Genomic DNA, 14,451 nt, shown 5'->3' with positions numbered 1-14,451 from the left:
GAAGGAATAGAATAGAAATTACTTCGAATGTTTTTTTTTTGGCTACTTCGACCATTGAATTGGCTACTTCGACCTTCGACTTCGAATCGAACGATTCAAACTAAAAATCGTTTGACTATTCGACCATTTGATAGTCGAAGTATTGTCTCTTTAAAAAAACTTCGACCCCCTACTTCACCAAGTAAAACCTTCCGAACCTCAATGTTAGCCTATGGGGAAGGTCCCCATAGGCTTTCTAGGCAATTTGTGATCGAAGGAAAATCGTTCGATCGATGGATTAAAATCCTTCGAATTGTTCGATTCAAAGGATTTAATCGTTCGATCGAAATCAAACGATTTTTCCTTCGATCGTTCGATCAAAGTCTAAGGATTTAACTTTGACAGTAAAATATCGAGGGTTAATTAACCCTCGATATTCGACCCTAAGTAAATGTGCCCCAAAGTGTCATTATTATTAACTTGCATTTACATATTCTGCAGTGCTGCACAACAGATTTATGTCTGCATCAAACCTACAAGTTGCAGACAATCACTAACTAAAGGAGGCCATAGACGTTACAATCACGATCTTTCTTGGGAAAGATCGTTTGTTTTAATACACACATTTAGAGCTGAATCGTCAGATTTACAGGTAGATATACAGGTAGAAACAAGTCTACCTGTATCTGACGATTCAGCATTAACAATAGACGATGTTTGGGTGCCTTCACCTGATTAAAATTTTCCATCCAGCCCAATCGATGAGCCAACTGATATCCAAGTCTTCTGCCGATATCGGTCGGCTCTTTTCCCACCATACACGCACCGAATATGGTACGAAAATTTGTTTTGTACAATATTATCTGTGCGTCTATGGCCACTTTTAATACCGACCACTTGCTTAGAAGAATCTAAAAGAAGAATCTGCCTGACAAGATTTATTATGTTGCTGTAAAATTAACCCCCATCTAAAAGCATCAAGCTCAAATAAAAGCAAAAACAAGTAAAGCGATATACCGAAAAAAACGTAAATGGAAAGCTTTTTTAGAAACATGTTTGTTTAAAGGGCATATTGTCTTATACCGGTCAGAGTTCCTATGCAACAATATCTGCCTGCTGAACATTGTTAACTCAAGCATCACTTCTCTGCTTCTCCCCACACTTTGGATAGAAGCAGCCTTTTTTGTTTTGCTGATTGGTAGGGCCACACACACAGTTTTTACTATTAATGGTTTTGCTGAGAGTTTACCTTATGTAGCCCCTTTAGGTCACTGCTCATTTGAATACTCCATTCCATGCCAGCAACAGCCGGTGTAAAGATCATGACCCTGTGTAGAATAGCAATAGATGAATGCCAGAGCCAAGACATCAGTAAAGAGGAACGATGGATTAATAACAGATCCCAGTAAATGGTGTTTTGGTTTTGGAGCACCAAATTCCATGCATATAATTGTACCATTAATGTATGCTTTGGGGCTCTTTTGAGCAGATCACTTAAACATCCATATCAAATTCTTCATTGTTTTCCATATATATATTGTATATTTAGGGGCCCATTTACTTAGCTCGAGTGAAGGAATAGAGGAAAAATATTTCGAATTTCGAATGTTTTTTTTGGCTACTTCAACCATCGAATGGGCTACTTCAACCTTCAACTACGACCTTTGACTTCGAATCGAACGAACCCTAACCCTAAAAATCGGTCGACTATTCGACTATTCGATAGTCGAAGTACTGTCTCTTTAAAAAATTCTTCAACCCCCTAGTTCGCCACCTAAAACCTACCGAGGCCAATGTTAGCCTATGGAGAAGGTCCCCATATGCTTCCTAACAATTTTCTGATCGAAGGAATATCCTTCGATCGATGGATTAAAATCCTTGGAATCGTTCGATTCGAAGGATTTAATCATTCTATCGAATGATTATTCCTTCAATCGTTCAATTGCAGGAATAGCGGTAAATCCTTCGTCTTCGATATTCGAAGTCGAAGGATTTTACTTTGACGGTCGAATATCGAGGGTTAATTAACCCTCGATATTCGACCCTATGTAAATGTGCCCCTTAATATATAAATATATAGTTCCCCAAATAGACTTGAGACTACAGAGCTGTGTTACTCTAGAACTGGGATTCACTAAACTGGGATATATTAAAGGACAAGATGACATATTTTGAACAAATTGTAGTTTGAGGGATACATAAGAGTTATTGCTATTTTATGTAGTGGTATAGTGCTGCATTGCTATGTGGATAAAACAAAATAAGCTTTTACAGTGTATTTTTACAGTGCATTATTTTTATTCTCTAAGGCCCAGTGTGTTTTGCTGTTTGCCACGTAATTGTATTTATATACCTTAAGCTGGCCAGACACATATTGATACATTTGCATACATAGTGGAGCTTCTCATAAACTGCCTTCTTAAAGGGCACCTGTTGGAAAAATATATTATCCAAAACCAAAGGTGCTGGCTAATAGAGCTCCTCTCCAGTTGGGGGTAACAGTAGTTTTTTTAAAAAAATGCCCCCCTCCAGCGCTCCATGCGGCCATGTCAGAGTGCCTGCACATAACATTTTCACTGACAATTGCCAAATCAGGTAGAAATACCCCACACTTAGGGGCATATTTATTATGCCCCTACAAAATGATTTTAAAAGTTGCGTAATTTTACTCCATGTGAACAACATATTTGCTGCCATTAATTTAATCTAATTTCTTCCAGGGGAAGTCACTCTAAGGGGCATATTTATAATGCTGTGTAAAAAACAAAAAAAACAAAGTTTGTTGAAAAAACAGTGTAAAATAAATGACAGTTTGCCATGCAAATGCCAGATTTGATGCCGTTATGTTTTACGGTGGAAGCAGCATTAGAAAAAAGTGCGTAAAAATGTTACGCCGTTTTTTATAAGGGGAAGAATGCAGATGTGTGGTCTATTATCTTACAGTTTTTTACATAGCATAATAAATATGCCCCTTGGAAAAAAAACATGTAAAAATTAACACCATTTTAACATGGCAAAGTCTGGCAATGTGTGGTATTATTATTACCCTCTGCTTTTTACACAACATAATAAATATGCCCCTTAGAAAAGTGTTGTAGACGGTCCCCATAGGCTAACATAGGACTTCGGCAGGTTTAATTTGGCGAAGTATTGAAGTCAAAGTTTTTTTTAAAGAGACAGTACTTTGATTATCAAATGGTCAAATATTTGAACTATTTTACTTCAAATCAAATTCAAAGTCGTAGTATCCTATTCGAAGTATCCAAAAAATTACTTTGAATTTCGAATTTTTTTACTTCGACAATTCCCTCGAATTCACTTTGACCCTTGATAAATCTGCCCCTAAGTCTTTAGAGGTCGAAGTAAAATCCTTCGATCGATCGCTGAAATCCTTCGATTTTACTTTAATCGCAGGATGGGCAATTTTGCTGAAAAATACTTCGACTGCGATATTCGAAGTCAAAGTTTTTCAATTCGATGGTCAAATTTCGAAGTATTTTCTACTTCGAGTTCGCCCCCTGATAAATCTGCCCCGAAAATAGAGATGTACAGAATGTAATACAATAATGGTAACAATAAAAGATAATGATAAAGCAGGGTTATCCAATTAGAGGTCCAGGCACCCAATGTGGTTCTACAAGGGGCTTTTTATTGCCCCCAATATTTTTAAAGGGCTTCATAGTCGTATTTTATAAGATCATTATTTCAATACAAGCCGGCCCTCGAACATGTGCAGTGACAAATAATTGGTCCAGGACATAAACATTTGTACAGCACTGCTCTAAAGAACATATAACCTGCTATTGGTTACGGGTGTTCCAAAGGTTTCCAAAGTGTTTGAAACTATAATACATATCTATTGTATTGTTAACAATGGAAGAAATTATATTCAGCCATTAATTCTATTAAAACAATATAGTCTGCTCTTGTAGGAAGCAAAACACATTGAGATAGTAAATTGTTAATTGTATCCCCAAGGTTCAATTAAAGTATTACTGACGTCAGCCACAAAGCAGAACACAGTAAAAGTGATTGTAGATGGAAACATCAAGCTCTGCGTGTCTAGTGCTGATTGCATTATGCAGGGAAATTGCTAATAAGCAGCAATAAATAAATGAACACAGTCTATGAATATGACCTTTATTATAGGTGAACAAATCCTGTTTTGTGATTCTGACACAAAAATCCAGAGTCAAGTAGTATGCGCTTTTGTTTTAATTTCTCTCCATTTCTTTGTGCCTTAGATATATTAGTTATATCACTAAGTTCAGTTATTTGGTCCAGCAGCAGCTTAGCTAGTAAGCCTCATGAAATTAAACATTCTTTATTGCTGTAGCTCAAGCAATATGTGCCAATCATTTATTTCATACTATGACAAATATTGACCAGGGCAGACTGGGGGCAAGGGCTCTGGATGAAGGGCAAGGACAACTGCTGTGATCAAGACCCTTTTCCTTTTTATTTCTGTCTGGAATTTACTCACTAGTTCCTTGTAGCATAAGGACTTGCCGCCTCTTTTTGAATAGTTATTGCTTGCGGTAATTATCCTTATGCAGATGCCTGACACTTGTACATTGGCTCTCACGGTATGTGCCTGCACAGACTTATTAGCCATGTTTTACTGAATTTACTTGATATCTTCCTCAAAACCAAAATGGGGTCAAATTTCTCCTAAAGGCAGTGGCCGACGGAGAGATTTGTCCATTTATGCACGAATGCGGTCGACGAATCTCTGGAAAATTTGTCTCCATAGGCAATAGGTAACACCAGCATATCACAAAGTCACCCAAAGTTTTTTCCGAGGCAACTTTGGGTGATTTCGGAAGAATGAATCGATACGTTGTTTAACCACAGGCTATTTCAATTATTTCCAATGGAATTATCAGGAGATTCGTCGCCCGCAGGTGACAAATGTCCCTGCCATCCACTGCCCTAAAGAGGACAAGCATGGCACCGTCCTTAAGGGCAGGGGTAGATGTGCAGATTTGGGGAGATTTAGACTCCTGGCGACTAATTGCCACTTCTTCGGGGCGACAATCTTCCCAAACTGCCTTCCGCCTGCTAAAATGAAAAATCGCCTGCGGCAATGGACGACGCTTTCGATTTCCAAAAGTTTCCTCGTAAGGCAACGAGTGCCATGCCACAGGCGAGTTTGCATGCTACCAGGAGGAAGCCGTTCGGGGAGATTAGTTGCCCCAAAGAAAAGGCAATTAATCATCGGGTGAATAAATCTCCCCGAATCTCCAGGTGTTCCCTTACCCTAAATCTAAGGGCAATGACACACTGCGTGATTAGTCACAATTTTTAAAAACCCCAATCATGTTGACTACAGTAGTTGCCATAGTTCCTTTCCCATAGACAAACATTCAAGTCACCATGTGTAAAATACACAATACTGGAGCAACTATAGCTCCAAATTGTCACTCAACCTTTGTTTTTTGTTTTTTAGCAACTAGCCGCTATAGTGCCTGGAAAGGGTAATAACACACCAGGAGATTATTCGCCAGATATAAATCTCTGCTTCTGCGGGCGACTAATCTCCTGTAAAATCTTCTGGCAATAATGTGAATTGCTGGTGCTAAAACTCATGTGTCGCTTCAGTCTCCCAGAATTGCTTGAAGTTTCCTCATGATGCAACTTCAAGTGCTTTTGAGAGACTGAAGCGACAAATGGGTTTTACCATGAGTGATTCAGATTAGTGCTGGTGGATTTAGGTATCAGTCAGGTGGGTTTTTCGGGTGTGGGTAATGGGATTCCATTAGCCCCATGTTATTTGTTTCTTGTGGAATTTGATGAATATTTTTTTTTTATATCAAGGTGCAGATTTATCAAGTGTCGAATTTCGAGTTCATGGGAGTTATTTTAAACTCCCATGAACTCGAAATTCGACCAACTGCAATTTATTAAAAAAATCTATTTGTTTTCTTGGGTGAATAAGATCGAATTGAAAAATGTATTGAATTAGATTTGAGTTTTTTCTCCAAAAAAAACTCTATTTTCAGAAAGGTAGCAAACAACTCCAAATTGATCCCAGGATGTCCCACATAGGCTAGAACAGCAATTAAGCAGGTTTAAGGCAGCGAATAGTCAAATTAGAGTTCTTAAAGGGCCAGTGTATGATCAATTTCAAAAATCAAATTAAAATTTAAAAAAAAACGCAAGTTGAATTTTAACAATTTCATAGTCGAATTTGACAGTTTTGGCCATAAAAAAACTCAAAAATTCTAATTTGAAATTCAAAAATTCAAATTTTCACTGTGCTTTACTGGGCCTCTTCTGCTTTTACCTTGTTGCTGACCTTGACTTGTTCTTGCACTTTCCCTCACAACTTCAAATTATATTTTCAAAAACTCGAATGTTTGGCTAAAAAAGCTAAACAATATTGCCATCTAAAAGCATGTACAAGTCAGTGAGAGTTGTCCTAGGTAAAATTGAAGGCATTTTTTAATTCAGGTGTCCGAGTTTTAATCAAAGATTTAGAGTTTGTAAACTCTCAAATTCACATTTTTAAAACCTATAAACATGAAAAATTCCAGGTTTTCCATTTTTTTCATGATTGCTTTCAATCGAGTTTTTTAAATTCAGATTTTTTCATAAATAAGCAAACAATCAAGTTTTTTTTTTAAATTGTGAGTTTATTTGAAGTAGAATTCCTGGCATACTAGTGTTTTTTCTGTACTCCTGTCACTATGACGGCATGACTTTGTCCAAAAGCTTTCTGCAGCCCCAAAAATATTTTAGCTAACTAGTAACTAGCAAAAGGATACGCCCACCTTCAAATAAACTCAGCTCTATCACAGTAAAATAAGAGTGATCCACTAATTTTAGAAGCTGCCAACTTTATTGAGTAAAACCAATACACATGGAATGTTAATACTCTAAGAAAATGCACAGTCTTTGCAGAACAAAATATTTATAAGAAACAGTCATTATTTAAAAAAAAACATAAAGAAAAACATAACTGCGATTATATATCAAAATACAGTAAAACGATTGCAACAATACAAACGTGGCAATAGAAAAGGGAACGTTTTGTTGATAAAAGATTAACTCAGATATCTGCAAGTTTACCCAAGTATAATATATACAGACAATACATTTTAGAAAAGTTTTATTTTGTTTTGTTTTACAAGAGGAATGTATTCTCCAAATTACTTTATTCATTTAAAAAAAATGAACATGTAGCACATTAGATACAGGGCTGCATTTTGTCTGTTACTGATCGGACCACCACCCTCCTCTGTGCTTTGGTGACTGCCGTGTGCACAGTACAGTTTGTATACCATGTGCTTGTCACTAAAGGAAGAAGTACCCCCAGCTGCAAGTATCTGGTGGCAGGTGTGTAGGCACCCTAAAGGTGTCACCCTAGGGACAGGCCCTCAGATTCATATGTTTAAATACTGCCCTACACGGCTTAAGCTTCAGTATCATAACGTGTTTAAACAGGATATTAATCTTTCAAAGACATCTTTGGATTATTGGACTTTATTACAACTGATCTGCCATTATCAGATATTATGAAGCCCCCAAAGTCATAGGTCCTGTTATACCCATAGTTATGAAATTCGTTTGCTTATTCTTTGAAATCATTTGGTTTCTTTTGGGTGACAGGCTACCATATTGGTGAGTTGAATTAGAAAACACAGACTGATTTTTATTATCAATTATAGAGACATCCCATTTAAATAATTTGACATATGCTTTAAGGTGTTTTTCAAGACATCATTTAACCTTAAAATGTGGCGAATGGTTTCGATTCACCGGAAATGTTTCGGATTTCCTGCGAAATTGAGGAAAATTAGCAAAACGCGAAAAGTGAAGCTCACGTCAATTTTGAGGCTGGCGTAAAAGTCAATGGGCGTCCGAATAGTGTTGCCGCACAACGGTTTTGACGCGAGTTTGGACTTTTCGGACGTGCGTCTAAAATTTTTGAGGCAGGCAAATTTTTGCGGGAGTTTCGCAAATTTATTCGCCGGCGGCGAAGCACAGAAATTCGCCACAATTCGCTCCAGGTGAATTTATTCGTCCATCACTAGATGGGAATTATCTAAACACGGGGTAATGAGGAAAGTATGCACAGGCACTTTCACAAGGGAAAATTTATTAATATGTATGGGGAGGGGGGATGAAATAAATCGAAAATAAAAACTTCATTTCTTTTTACTTTGTCTATTGTATGAGGAAGAGGCGCAGTCATATTGCAGCTAATTGTTGTTGCCTTCAGTTGCCTGTAAAGCTTTATTTTAAAGGCATTAATACATTTTCCATTTGGTCCATTACACTGCATTTAATACAATATAGTAAACAAGCTTCTAGTATTATTCATTTTGAGATAATAATTTCCGCATAAAATACATATATATATAAAAAAGCCTAAGCACTTCATTAGTCCGAGCACTGCACCTGCATCTTTGTCCCATCCCCCACAATAATATTAAATCACACACGAAAAAATGCAAGAGATGTTCCAGTTTTTTCATGTTTTGTGGGTTCTGAAGCTTTTCTCATCTCTGCCATTTATTGTTGTCCCAGGCCATGAACCAGCCAGTGAAGGTTGGTGGCTCGTGTCCTTGTTTCACAGAAACAATTGGTATACCTTTATCCCTTCCAGAAGGGTCTGTTTCAATATACTGTTTAGCTGGAGAAAAAAAAACAAAGATGGTAAAATATTCAGATCAGCAGCAGATACGACGGACATTGCTAAATGAGTCAAGATTATGGGGCAAATTCACTAAAAGGCGAAGTGGCCATCCCTAGCGAAAATTCAATCCGCAGAGTACATCGCTAACAAAGTTTCACGCCCTAACGTCGGTAGAATTTTTACTCTGCAATTTCACTATTTTACTATAGTGCAGATTTTCCATTATGTTACCCCTTTTTCCACCAGGTTAAACCTGCCGAACTGATAAGATGAAGCTACATCCTCCTCAATCCTATGTCAGTGACATCATATCCTATATGCCGAAAAGTTATATATATATATATATAAAAAGCTGATGTTTTTTCATTTAAAAGTTGTATCTGTTAAAGGGATCCTGTCATCGGAAAACATGTTTTTTTCAAAACGCATCAGTTAATAGTGCTACTCCAGCAAAATTCTGCACTGAAATCCATTTCTCAAAAGAGCAAACAGATTTTTTTATATTCAATTTTGAAATCTGACATGGGGCTAGACATTTTGTCAATTTCCCAGCTACCCCTGGTCATGTGACTTGTGCCTGCACTTTAGGAGAGAAATGCTTTCTGGCAGGCTGCTGTTTTTCCTTCTCAATGTAACTGAATGTGTCTCAGTGAGACATGGGTTTTTACTATTGAGTGTTGTTCTTAGATCTACCAGGCAGTTGTTATCTTTCCCAGCTACCCCTGGTCATGTGACTTGTGCCTGCACTTTAGGAGAGAAATGCTTTCTGGCAGGCTGCTGTTTTTCCTTCTCAATGTAACTGAATGTGTCTCAGTGAGACATGGGTTTTTACTATTGAGTGTTGTTCTTAGATCTACCAGGCAGTTGTTATCTTGTGTTAGGGAGCTGCTATCTGGTTACCTTCCCATTGTTCTTTTGTTTGGCTGCTGGGGGGGAAAGGGAGGGGTGATATCACTCCAACTTGCAGTACAGCAGTAAAAAGTGATTGAAGTTTATCAGAGCACAAGTCACATTACTTGGGGCAGCTGGGAAATTGACAATATGTCTAGCCCCATGTCAGATTTCAAAATTGAATATAAAAAAAATCTGTTTGCTCTTTTGAGAAATCGATTCAGTGCAGAATCCTGCTGGAGCCGCACTATTAACTGATTAATTTTGAAAAAAAATTTTTTCCCATGACAGTATCCCTTTAAATATCTATTTTTTCATAATTTTTTTTACAACCAATTTTGGGGCATGCCACATTTTTTTAGGGTGGGCTCATATCTAGGACAATAGAAGATCACTTTTGTCTTTATTTTGCTCCCTTGAACATTTTTAATAAGAAGTGGCCACTTCAAGCATTTGCACCAACATCACTAATAAAGACATATAAGACCTATATGTACCCGCTCTATTCAAATTGACCTAATTATAAGTGTACTAATGAAGTTTCGCTAGGCAAAAAAGAATGTTCGAGTTCACTATGAAATGCGTGCTCTGACGAATTTACACCAGCGAAACTTCGCCAGCGTTCGGCTGCAGAGGGGCAACTGTGCATTTTCATGAATTAGCATATGTACTGCGAATTAACGTCTGCCGAAGTTGCGCAAAGTGTGGTGAAGCCTTCCCAGCAAAAATTAGCCCTTTAGTAAATTTGCCCCAATGTCTTTAGGACAATAGGACTCTATACAAGCAATTATCTCTTTAAACATGGCCTTCCTAGTAGGAAGTACGGGAGAGGTAGAAATACAATATATTCGATTAGAGCATATGGGTGCTGGTGTTTTGGGACAACCAGCTTTCAAATGGACTGCTTAATCACTCTTGGATGACTATCCCTATTAAGTTTTTCCTACAACCCCCATGTGTTTTCTCTGCATTAGTGCTTTATGGGCTTTATCTTGTCCGTCACACCCTGGTTATACGAATATTCTCGGTAGCTTTCAAAGGTTCCACTGAAGATGTACAGCTTTTAGAATGTGCATGGTTGAACACTGATAAGATTTCAATTGTGCTATGTAAGATCTTTTGCAAAGGGAGCTAAAGCTGTTTCCTGATATATCAGTTTGTGCTGCAAGAAGATTCTAAGTCAGCCTAACTAAATCACTTGTGAAATAGGAGGCATTTTATGTCTTAGCTTCAAAATTGTGAAAATAGATATGGGACAGTCAGATTATTTTCAGATTTATTTATTTATTTTTAGAAGGCTTCATACACCATGGGGCAAATTCACTAAAACACGAAGTGGCTAACGCTATCGAAAATTCGCCAGAGTGACGTCATTTCGTTTCTTCGCCGATTTACTAACGGGCGCTGGCGTAAATTCGCTAGCGAAGTGGACCTACTCTAGCGCTACTTCGCACCCTTACGCCAGGCGAAGTTGCGCTATGGCGAAGGGACGTAACTACGCTAATTCACTAACTTGCGGATTTTCATGAACGTTAACTCTTGCGCCAGACTTGCCTTCGCCAACTGAGACCAGGCGAAGTGCAATAGAGTAGATAGGGCTTGCTTCAAAAAAAAGTTGACATTTTTTCTAAGTCCCAAAAAACGCTGGCGTCTTTTCCTTTTTAAGGGTGATAGGCTGAAAAAGATCGTACATTTTTTTGGGGGTACCCTCCTTCCCCCTTACATTTCCTAACATATGGCACCTAAACTATACAGTGGCCACATGAATAGGGCAATGTAACAACTCTATTTTATTTAATGAAGCTTTCCCAGTCTTGTGTAGTGTAATGTATTTGCTGCTACATATACGTCCATTGTACTTTAACTTGGCGCCGTATGCAAATTAGGCATCGCTAGCATAACTTCGCTTTGCTTGACGAATTAAAGCTAGCGCAACTTCGCTACCGTTCGCCTCCCTGAGCGCAACTTCGGATTTTAGTGAATTTGCGTAGCGCTGGATCTTAGTGAATTTGCCCCCATGAGTGTTATAACTGAAGGGTTATGGGCACTATGGATAAACAAGAGTTCCTGTCCAAAATGTTAACCCTTCAATAACGTGTTTAATGTGTGGTGGGTTTGTATGTGCTCCATGGAATTGAAACATAAATGGTGACCATAGTCTCTATTTCTCTTACCCGATTTTAAGGCCTCTTTTTTCTCTATTTCATTGGCATCTTTTCCAATCCACAGAAACACCTTCAGATGAAAAACAGAAAATGAATTATGAGAATGTCTGTATGGTTTCAGTTACAAAACTATTATCAGATATCACAATGGAGAAAATGTTGTATTCTCCACCCTTTTCTTAATTTTACTTTTTCCTTTATTATGTGTCTTTTCTCACACTTTGACTTCCTTTTAGCAACCTAGATGGTCAATATCTACTATCATAAAAAATGTGTTTGCTGTAACCTGAAAATAATTTGCATATTAAAGGAACAGTTCAGTGTAAAAATAAAAACTAGGTAAATAGATAGGCTGTGCAAAATTAAAAAATGTTTCTGATATAGTTTGTTAGCCAAAAATGTAGATTTTACTATAAAAGCATTATTTAGGGGTATATTAGTGAAGTTAGAGATCACCACAGTCTGTTAGCATGAAATACCACTTCTCGCCATTCATTTTTATGGGATTTTTAAAGGCGTATTTATCAAAAACTTTTCACTTTCGCCCTTTGATAAATACTCCTTTAAAAATCCCATAAAAATGAATGGAGAGAAGTGGTATTTCACTCTAGCGGACTGTGGCGATCTCTAACTTCACTCTTTAATAAATATACCCCTTAGTCTACTAATACTCTGCTTTATATTGTCGGTTATACAGGCAGGTAAAAATCTACAATAAATATATTTGCACATTATGGGGCCGATTCACTAACTTCGAGTGAAGGATTCGAAGTTAAAAAAGTTCGAATTTCGACGTTTTTTTTGGGCTACTTTGACCATTGAATGGACTACTTCGACCTTCGACTACGACTTCGAATCGAAGGATTCAAAGTAAAAAATCGTTCGACTATTCGACCATTCGATAGTCGAAGTACTGTCTCTTTAAAAAATACTTCGACCCCCTAGTTCGCCATCTAAAAGCTACCGAAGGTCCCCTTAGGCTTGGCTAACTTTTTTTGATCGAAGGATATTCCTTCGATCGTTGGATTAAAATCCTTTGAATCGTTCGATTCGAAGGATTTCATTGTTCGATCGAAGGAATCGATCAAACTATGCGCTAAATACTTCGACTTCGATATTCGAAGTCGAAGGATTTTAATTCCTAGTCGAATATCGAGGGTTAATTAACCCTCGATATTCGACCCTTAGTGAATCAGCCCCTATGAGGTTTTTTTTCTTCTTTTCCCTTCCCATCATAATAATCCCAAAAATTCCATGAGAGTTAATGAGAGTGAAGAAGAGTATTCTTCATCTATACCTTTTATGCTTGATCTTTATAAAGGGACAGCGATGAAATGAAACTAAAGCCACATTCTACTTCTCGAACCCAGCAAGCAAGGTCAAAACAAATCATAACCCACTGAGAATCCTCTGTATAATAAGCTTCTTCTTAGCTCACAGCCTAACAGGCTGTAGCTGGGGGAAGGGAGGAGTTTGTTTATATATAAAGAGGCTTCTTGGGCTGCTGGTTTGTTTTGACTTGCTGTTAGGGGTAAAAAAGGTGTGTATTTTCTTTAAAACCAGACTAATGCAGGAAATTATGCCATTATTTTACACCACATCAGACTTTGAATAACTCATTTTAAGTTAATGGGACAAGGGTGTTGAACATTTCTGACATTAGAAAAGTGGTGTGAAAAAATTGTGTAAAAACAGCTGATCTTGGGGAAGATTTTTAAGCTGCCATTTTACTCACCTGTTTTTTTTACACTTAGGTACACATGCCAAAAATGAACAACACTGCTTTAAAACTACAAGTGATTTTACACCTCTAAATATGGCCTTAAAGTGACATTTGGGGGCTCATTTACTTAGCTTGAGTGAATGAATAGAGGAAAAAAACTTCGAATTTCGAATGTTTTTTTGGGCTACTTCGACCTTCGACTTCGAATCGAACGATTCGATCTAAAAATCATTCGACCATTCAATAGTCGAAGTACTGTCTCTTTAAGAAAAAACTTCTACCCCCTAGTTTGCCACCTAAAACCTACTGAAGTCAATGTTAGCCTATGGGGAAGGTCCCCAACAGAAAAATAGTTTTGTTACCTGTTCGTGGGTATCAAGCAACATAACATCATCTTCTGCTAAATCATCCTGAGTAAATTCTCCTGGGACCTCTTCAATCTATGTGTTTAAATAAAATATATTATAGCTTTCACAGGCGCAAAAAATAACCAGTGCATAATATTAACATTCATTTCCCTAGGGAAACGACAGCCCCCGTTTCCATTACACTATTTCACTGCAGCACATAGCAAGCGTTGCTGTTGTATTTTATTCCATAAGTAATTGGCATCCTGTGTTTAATGTATTTTGTTTAAATATCATATCACAGCAGTTTAAATGAGTCAAATATTATTTAAACTGCCACACCAAAATAATTTTGAAGTGTTGATGTATTTTATAATAAAGCTGCCCGTGCATAGGAATATATTGGTTGCTATTTTGCACTTGAACTATTTGCACACCCTTGCCCATGTATGAGGGCAAAACATTGTCCTCCTTAATCAATATCTAATTGAGGCTTGACCAAATATTTTAGGAAAGCAATGAGGAATCACCACATCAGTATAGATGCAGTTTCCTACGATATAAATGGACCCTTCTTGTGAGCCAATGGTTGGCCTGGGAGCAAAATAAAAAGATTGACGTTATTTGGCCCACCAGTGAGGATGAATATTGTAGCAATCAGGGCCGGCCTTAGGCCTATTGGACCAATTGGGCCCAATAGGGCCC

General features: G+C 37.6%; 1 protein-coding gene across 1 annotated transcript in view; it reads right to left on the bottom strand.

The window, feature by feature from the left end:
* Positions 1 to 6,801: 6,801 nt before the first annotated feature.
* LOC108719676 (adseverin) overlaps positions 6,802 to 14,451 on the bottom strand; it is an 86,181-nt gene continuing 78,531 nt past the window's right edge. Inside the window, exons 14-16 of the mRNA XM_041567490.1 lie at positions 13,762 to 13,839; positions 11,686 to 11,746; positions 6,802 to 8,617 (exon numbers count right to left, since the gene is read on the bottom strand). Coding sequence (XP_041423424.1) covers positions 8,484 to 8,617; positions 11,686 to 11,746; positions 13,762 to 13,839 — 273 coding nt within the window. The 3' untranslated portion in view covers positions 6,802 to 8,483. The remainder of the gene's footprint in view (positions 8,618 to 11,685; positions 11,747 to 13,761; positions 13,840 to 14,451) is intronic.

The sequence above is a fragment of the Xenopus laevis genome, chromosome 6S (assembly GCF_017654675.1).
Source record: "Xenopus laevis strain J_2021 chromosome 6S, Xenopus_laevis_v10.1, whole genome shotgun sequence".
In the NCBI taxonomy this organism is placed as follows: Eukaryota; Metazoa; Chordata; class Amphibia; order Anura; family Pipidae; genus Xenopus; species Xenopus laevis.
The sequence above is the reverse complement of the archived record's forward strand: the minus strand, read 5'-3'. Positions and strand labels throughout refer to the sequence as shown.